The 8,697-nt window shown below is 36.4% G+C and overlaps 1 protein-coding gene across 3 annotated transcripts; it reads right to left on the reverse strand.

The window, feature by feature from the left end:
• Positions 324-6,169, reverse strand: LOC105157730 (ABC transporter C family member 8-like). Of its 3 annotated transcripts, none has more exons than XM_020692193.1 (12): positions 6,103-6,169; positions 3,902-5,841; positions 3,498-3,818; positions 3,328-3,414; positions 2,623-3,234; positions 2,375-2,539; positions 1,992-2,286; positions 1,696-1,910; positions 1,247-1,552; positions 1,100-1,163; positions 771-1,010; positions 324-674 (listed from the first exon to the last, which is right to left on the reverse strand). In XM_020692193.1, exons 1-12 carry the CDS (start codon positions 6,155-6,157, stop codon positions 574-576), a joined length of 4,401 nt encoding a protein of 1,466 aa, XP_020547852.1. In that variant the 5' UTR covers positions 6,158-6,169; the 3' UTR covers positions 324-573. The 3 variants fall into 3 exon arrangements, with proteins under 3 accessions (XP_020547852.1, XP_011072489.1, XP_020547853.1); XM_011074187.2 differs by having other exon boundaries at positions 6,124-6,149; XM_020692194.1 differs by lacking the exons at positions 324-674; positions 771-1,010; positions 1,100-1,163; positions 1,247-1,552 and having other exon boundaries at positions 1,718-1,860.

Consider the following 8,697-nt stretch of genomic DNA (forward strand, 5'->3'; position numbering starts at 1 on the left):
GTGAGTGATACGTGGCTCCATTGGGATGCTGCCACATCACCTGATCCAAGGCAGCCACTAGAGTTAACTTTCAACCTGGTCAAGATGGATCAAACTTTGTCAAATACACATATAAAATTGCCTTAAAAGGCAGGGGTATTTTGATAATTAAATAATCTTCCTCATCAGTAGGGTATATGAATTTTTACACAAATTGAAATAGTACCCAGATTGACCCTACTCTACTCCAATCCGACCCTGACCTAGATAAGGATCATTGATACCATACAATTCAAAAACCACATCAAGAGTATACAATCAGCCAAACGTATAAGAATCCAATACAAATATCAAACATGCTTCTTCATTTATTACATCCTTAAATCTTGAGGATGACCTATTCAGTCCTCTTGAAACCACTACTGACTTAATCATCAAGGTTTTTACGTAATCCAATGTAATTTTATATTATGCTCGACGTTCGTTCTTATCAAAGTACCTCGTACACTGGTTTATGGTATACTTTAGTTTCATAATCTCTGTTTTAATTTCTTTCTTGATTCATGTTCTTGGATATACATCGAAATAACATTACTAGTCCCTTCTGCAACTTGACCAATATTCTGTCACAAGCTTGGAAAAGAAAGAAGTAGTCTCCATAAGCTTTGAAGGTTCATCATACTCCACCAACTTCCCTGCAGGATAAAGGAAGACAAAGAGCAAAGGAATGATCAATTTTAGTTGTTTCTTGTGCAACGAAAAATGAAACGAAAAATGGAGGGTGTATGTACCGTAGGAGAGGACCATGACCATGTCGCTGTCTATAACAGTTGGAACTCTGTGGGCCACTGTTATTACTGTACAATTAGCAAATTCCTCTCTGATTATTCTCTGTAGGATGGCATCCGTGGCTGAGTCGATTGAGGCTGTTGCTTCGTCAAGAACTAGGATCCTGTTCCTCTTCAGAAGGACTCTACCGAGGCAAAAGAGCTGTCGTTGCCCCAGGCTCCAGTTCTCGCCTTCATCGCTCACTGCTTGCATGAATTTTCAACAGAAAATGATCCCACTTAATCTAAATGCAAGAATTCAATGTGATTCTTTGCAATGAAGTTAGAGTTACCTGAAGAGTCCAGCAAGTTCGGGAGTTTAGTGATAGTAGACTTCAGCTGGCATTTCTCTAAGGCCTGAAAATCAAGAAACTCACTATCTTAAGCTTTTTTAAAGTTAGAAGTTTCTGTGCAGTACTATATGTAGTAAATTTAAGTACCTTCCATATCTCATCATCAGAGTAAAGACCTAGTGGATCCAAGTTAGTCCGAATGCTACCCCTGAAAAGAGTCGGCTCTTGAGGAATGATGCTGAGTTTCAGCCTTAAATCCTTGAGACCTATGGAGCAAATATCAACTCCATCTATCACAATTTGCCCGCTGTAAGGCTCAACTAGACGGAACAAAGCACTGATTAGTGTCGTCTTCCCACTTCCGGTCCTCCCCACCACTCCCACTCTAGTCCCTTCTGTGAAAGTGCATGTGATCCCTTTCAGCACTATCGGTGCATTAGGACGATAACGTATCTAAAGGTCATCCAAAAAAATGAAAATGGAATTTAACTTGTTAATTGTCGATCAATGATAGCATTTGGCTCCAGTTTTGAATACTCCATCTGCATTTTCATGAAGCTGAGTTTACCATTACATGAAAAAGCTCAATTACTCACCTTTAGGTCCAGCAACTCTATTCTCCCATTTGGAGGCCATGAAGTTGGTGGCCTCTTGTCTTCTATTATTGCTGGAGGCTCCGCTGGTATATCCATGTATTGTTTGATCCGTTCCACCGATACGATGTAATTAGCTAAGTTACTATACCATCTAGATAAAAAAACCTGAGTGCCGGTTAGAGCAAATGCATAAGAAAGTGAGAGTCCCACGAGCCCTGTAACAACAAAAAATAACACCAAAATTTTGAATGCAACAGAGAGATATTGAACTGTTTGATTTATCAGTACTAACATACCTGGAGGAATGTAACCCTTGGGAGTTAAAACTAGAAAGATGGCAGCAGTGAAAAGGGTGAGATTTTGAAGCGCTTCGGTTCTCAAAACAAGCCATTCCATTGTGGCGTTTGATGAAAGGAAAACTTTTGCATCCATATCGACCAGTTTTAGGTAGTCTGATGAAAATCTATCGACCATTCTAAATGCTCGTATTGTGGCAACTCCTAGTGCTGTCTCAGATGCGTAGTTCATAACAGGAGCTTTTGTAGTGCCATTGATTCTCATCAGCTCACCAGCAGATTTTTGATAGTACCCCTACATTAGACAAAGGGAAGTTCAGAAAAGCAGATCAGAGTAATAATGATCTTCATTATAACTAAATATTTGAGGTCTCAAACGTCACCTGAACGTATTTTGAAGATACCATAGCGAATATGCCAACAAAGAAAACTTGCCATGTGATGGAAGCCATAATGCCAATTGTTGCTAGCATCTCCATTACGGGAGCCAGTACAAATACGAACGCCATGGGAAGATTAAAATCTAGCACACTTAGATCTGATGAAGCCTGGATGAGATCAAACAGAAGACCTGTTACAACCACTTGTTGAAACTTTATGTCCCAAAGGTGAAGGTATGAATGTATCTTACACGCGTTAGTATCCTCCCGACAGGGGTGGAGTCGAAGAAGAGCATAGGAGCATTGAAGATTGAGTTGGTGAAACCAGAGAAAAAGGTTGTTGATGCTTTTATTCCTAAAAGAACTGCAAAAAGTGCTTTCAAATATACGAAAACTGCACTAAGTAATGAGATTAAAGTGTAAATTCCGATAACAAAGATGCTGCTCATTTTGGAATTCTGAATGGAAAATGCTAGCCAGAAGCTTGCAGCTGCTTGAAAAGCAACAAAACCAAGCTGAGCTATTGTGGTGGAGCAAAAATAGGCCCATCCCTTTGAAATGAAAATGTAATCCAAGAAAGATTTCCAGCCCACATCTCCTACTTCCTTCTCTTCCTCCTTCGTCAACTGTATCCCTTTGTTCTCTCGAATTTCCCCATCTATTTCTTCCTTACCATAATACTTATTATCCTGCTTTAGCTGATCGACATGTTGTGCTGGATGTTCGTTTTGATTTGAACCAGATGAAGCATCGAATGACTCTATGGTGCTTTTATGAGCAGAAACAAGTTGTTCAAATGTCGTTCCAGCAACCAAAAGTTCCTCGTAGTTTCCTGATTGAGTAACTTGTCCTCCTTCTACAACCTAAGATATATTAACAAACCTCGTTTATCATATTACGAAGATTACAAGTACATGTTTCAAGACAAGCAGTAACCTCTTCTGAAAATTCATTACCAGAATGTTATCGACATTACTGAGGAACTCCACTTGATGAGTCACAAGAATTACCGTCTTCTTTGCTAGAGTTGTCATGACACAGTCCTGCAATAATACAATTCAAATCAATCAGAAAAACATCTAGCACAATAATAGCGTGTATTGACTAAGAATGCTCTAATTATTACGTTGAATAGAGTTGCTGCTGTATGTGCATCTACTGCACTGAAAGGGTCGTCAAGAAGATAAATATCAGCATCGTTGTAAACAGCTCGTGCAAGCTGAATTCTCTGTTTTTGCCCTCCACTCATGTTAAGCCCTCTCTGGCCTATCTCAGTGAGATCGCCATAATCAAAACTCTCAATATCTTTGTCTAGAGCACAAACTCTAATGGCTTCTTCGTATTTGTTCTTCTCCATAGGTTTTCCAAAGAGTATGTTGTCACGAACAGTCCCACTCTGAATCCAAGAAGCTTGAGAAACATAAGCCACTGATCCGAGAACACTCACCTGCAAACCAACAAAGACCTACTAAAATCAATGTCAAGAATTTCATACATACGTGTAAAAATCGTTGTTGTTGCATGACTTACAGTTCCTGATTTTTTTGGTAATTCGTCAATGATTGCATACAAAAGTGACGACTTCCCAGAACCAACCGGCCCGCAAACAGCAATCTTCTGTCCTGGCCTTACTTCCAACGAGACACCGCTCAGGGTTGGAGTAGACGTGTTTGCATCCCAACTGAAACAACCACCTTGTATATGAATGATGGGGCCTGAATCTCCTGTAGGAGATGTTTGCAGATCTTTTTGCTTGATTTCATCCTCAAGCATAAATGAGTTAATCCTATCAAAGGAAACCTTAACCTGAATCAAAGTGGAGAGAGCTTCAGGCAAGAACATGACAGGCTGAGACATGCTCCTTAATGCAGCCAAGACTGTAAAAACAGTGCCAGCATCCAATGGAGCACTCCTGAAGAGCACACATCCGAAGAAAATGACGGAAGGAACAATTGTTGGAGACATCCAATACAAAACTGTGTTAAATGCTTTCATGTACTGAGTTTTGGACAACCATTTAAATTCGCTCTTTCGAAAGGACTCGATCAAGCTCTTGAAATTCGATTCCCACGACTGCAACTTGATTATTTTCATGTTGTTAAGAATCTCGGACAACGACCGCAGTCGCTTGTCTTGAGCGATCATGAATTCAGTTTGATACTTTTGAATTAGTTTAGCAAACGGCACGTTGAGGAGACCACAGATAACGAATGGTACTAGGCCGGGAAGCACGCCAAGGCCCACGACTCCAGAAAGAACAGCTATAGCCAAAAAAATCTGAACGACTGAAGCCCACCCGACATGCAACCACATTGGAAATTCTCCCATTCGATAAGCATCGACTGCAATATAATTCACAATCTCCCCAATTGAGTGCCTTCGTCTCCCACCGCTCGAGAGCTTGAGCTGCTTCTGGTAAACAGCTACCATCAGAGCTGATCTCATCCTCATTCCAATTCTTCTGGAGTAAAAATAGAAATGCCGATAGGACAAAGACTCGACGACCTTCAAAAACACCAAACACCCCACCAAGGAAACACCCTGTTTCAGATTTTTCATCTCAAGATTTGAATATCTAACAAAAGCATAAAGCAATAGTGGACTAGCCACAACAGTAATCGTCCTAAAAAATGCTAAACTTCCAGCCAACACCAAACTCCTCCAGTGAACCTTTGCAATAGCCCAAAATACGAAATTCTTGGAACTGTTTATGCCTTTTTCTTTCTCAAGAACGCACCACACGTCGTTAAACTTGTCATAGGCCATAAGGGCCCCATCTTCTAATCCCAGATAAGGAATGTCATCAAGACTTAAAGGCTTAGTGTTTCCTAAACGAAGCAATGGATTTATCCAAGAAAATGACAATTTACTCAGAAACGAAGCTTGGCTTAAACCGACATATTCCTCCTCAGACTCCTCAGCAAGCAAAGGTTCCAAGAAGCAATTGTCCAAGGCTGGTCGAGATACAATCTGATATAGATCCCTCAAACCGCAAACGAAAAGCAACAAATTTGCAAGCCAAGGAGCAAGCTCTAGAATCTGTATGCGGTGCAATTCAACCAACTCTACTACATTTAACGCAGAAACCAACAGAAAAAACACAATCCACCAAACAGATTTCAGAAGAGCAATCCCTTTAGATCCTCGTACGAGCACAGAAATACTCAATGTAATCCATATTAGCCCCCTAGCAAAGAACACTAGCCACTTCAAATGACTTAATTCCTTGCGTTTAACTACCAAAGCATACACAACAATCCCAAAATACTCTAAGCTCACAAGAGCACAACTACCTGAAACAGCTACCTTAAACCAATCCCTTCTGCTCTCTCTTGAACAACTTATCCTTTTTACAATCAAAACCACATAGAAAACAACAGCCACGAATACGTTCAAGCAATCAAGAACGGTCCTAAAATCGCCCGACCATCCCATTTCAAGAATCCCTCCATGCAGCACAGAAATTTTCCCTGTTTCACAACAATTCAGTACAGGTACTCAATTCATGCATTTTCAAATGCAACGTACATAGCACCTAAACAACAAACTTCAGCTACTTATATTTATCCTACTCTAACCTTTATATACGTATAGATATACGCTATTGGTTGTTCACATTAATGAACTGAGATATATCAGAATCAAGTTCAAAGAAATTAAAAGAAGAAAAAGCCATTAAAAGGAACATCCAATCAATGAAGTTCATTTATGAGAGCAAGAAAACAGCTTACCCCATGAAGAAAACAGCTTACCCCATGAACCCATCTTTTCATCAATTCTGTCCATAAGAAGTGTAGATAACATGATTATATATACTTGTTCTTCCACAAATATATATATATATATATATATATATATACACGTGTGTGTTGACAAATAACTAGTGCATGCTCTTTTCACCAAATCAATGCCTGCCACGTGAATATTTGAGCCCTTATGTATTTATAGCTTCACGTGCATGGTCTGATATTTTCGTGGAAAAGAACAAGGAGAAGAAAAGTTGAAATTGTATTGCATTATTGGTTAATGACAAAATCTACAAAGCTACATCCATGCCTGCCTTTATGGATTTGTGTGTTATTTGAATTGGTCTCAAATTAATTTATTTAAGCAATACTTGCATAGTCGTTTTATGATGTTCCGTCTAATTATATATAAATTTTTTATTATTTAAAAAATTATATTTAATAATCTAATAATTAATTTTATTATATGTTATTTGAAGGATTTAATATTTTGATTATTGAAAGGTTTAATTTAAAAAAATAATAAAATAATTTAAGTTTGAATTAAAAATTAATACAAATAATAAAAAATTTATGGGATCATTTTATTTATCCCAATATATATTACTCTGACACTACCTATACTTTTTTGTAATTGTAGAAAGCACCCTAAGAGCTTTTCTATTCCTGAAAAATTATATTAAATTTGACTAAATCAACAGGGCATTTTGGAATTTTAAACACTGACATAGGTGAATTTTGTAATTTTTTAAAAAATAAAGATAATTTATATAAATAGATAATAAATGAAAGATGTAAATGTTATTACTAATGTCAAGCAAAAACAACGACACATAAATTTGTCTTTGTATGACTTAATAATGTAATGTAATGATGGTGTAGCAATCACATCGTACATGGAAAAAACTGACCGGCTCCCCCCTCGTCGAGTGGTCCCAACAAAATAGTTGGCAGGTATTTGTAAAAAAATATAGCATTTTATCCCCCTATAATATTGAAAATGAGCACATTACCATCTTATAAAAAAAAATGTAGCAATTTACTCTCTTGTACTTTTTTAAATGTAGCAATTTACCTCCTTATACAAGGAGGTAAATAGCTCCATTTTAAAAATTATAGGGGGGTAAATTGTTGTATTTAAAATACAGGGAGGTATATCGCTATTTATTTTTTTATAAGTGGGTAATTTGCTCATTTTCAATATCACAAGAGGTTGCTTGCATTTTTTTCCTTTTTTGTAATTATAAAAACACCCTAAGAGCTTTTCTGTTCTTAAAAAATTATATTAAATTTGATCAAACTAACAGGATATTTTGAAATTTTAAAGGCTGATAGGGGTGAATTCTTTAATTTTTAAAAAATAAAAATAATTTGTATAAAAAGACAATAAATGAAATATTTATACATAATTATCTCTCATTATTAATGTCAGCAAAAACAACGTCACATGAGTTTGTCTCTGTACGACTTAATAATGTGATGTAATGTTTGTGTAGCAATCACATCGTACATGAACAAAACTGACCGGCTTCCCCAGGCTTCTATTTTTAGTAGCTATAGAATTTAATAATCATTACGTCAGTTATAATTACGATGAGAGCAAAGAAATCTAAACTGATAATGATAATTTGATAACTTGTAATAGAAATATTGGTCGTTAGATTCGTCGAGCAGTCCCAAAAAAAATGCTCAAACGTCTAAGTCGGTTGGAGGGAGATAGAATGAAAATCGAAGAATACTTGCACGAAAGTAATAATGAGGCATCGTTGCGAGGTCGAAAATGTATGTATTTTTATGGGTCTATGTGACGTGATCTAGAGCATATGTTGCTTAAATTTATTTTTTTTGCTTTATTTTCTTTTGAAATATGAAAAAAAAAATAGATGCATTAGATTACAACTTGAAAAACACCATAAAATGACAGAAAAGTAGTAATTTTTTCCACTTTAAATGAAATATCCATTAAGTCAGCGGAAGGACGACCAAAAAAGTGCCAAAAAAGATTAAAGTTTGAGAATCAAAATTGCAACATTAAATTGTTTGAAAACTAAAATTATATTAGTAATTATATTTGATGACCAAAAACGATGAACTCTTGTCTTAATGTCTCCTAATCCCATCATTTAATGCTTGAAAAATCACAATGTCTCCTAATCCCGCCGTTGAATGCTTGTCAATTTCAAATACTTTTCAACAGCTCAAGAAGCGTGCTTTCTTGGTTGAGTTCATATCGAGAAAATGCTCAAGTTGTCGTCGTCGTCGTTTTATCTCTAGTTATTTACTGTAATCTGCACCAGCTAGTAGTGGTTGGTATTCTTACCCCCAAAAAAGTAGGGATGGCAACAGAGTGGGTTTAGATTGGATTCAAATCTAAATTTGGGATCGATCGGATTGAACTCGATAGACCTAATAAATTCAATTAATATTTTTAATATATTATAAATATGTATATCCTTTTAAAATAATATTATCATTAATAATATAAGTATGATATAATAATATTATCATTAATAATATATAAGTATGAGATAATAATATTATTAATATCCTTTTTGCTAATTTATATGTACGTATTTTAGA

Source organism: Sesamum indicum, linkage group LG3 (genome assembly GCF_000512975.1).
Source record: "Sesamum indicum cultivar Zhongzhi No. 13 linkage group LG3, S_indicum_v1.0, whole genome shotgun sequence".
In the NCBI taxonomy this organism is placed as follows: Eukaryota; Viridiplantae; Streptophyta; class Magnoliopsida; order Lamiales; family Pedaliaceae; genus Sesamum; species Sesamum indicum.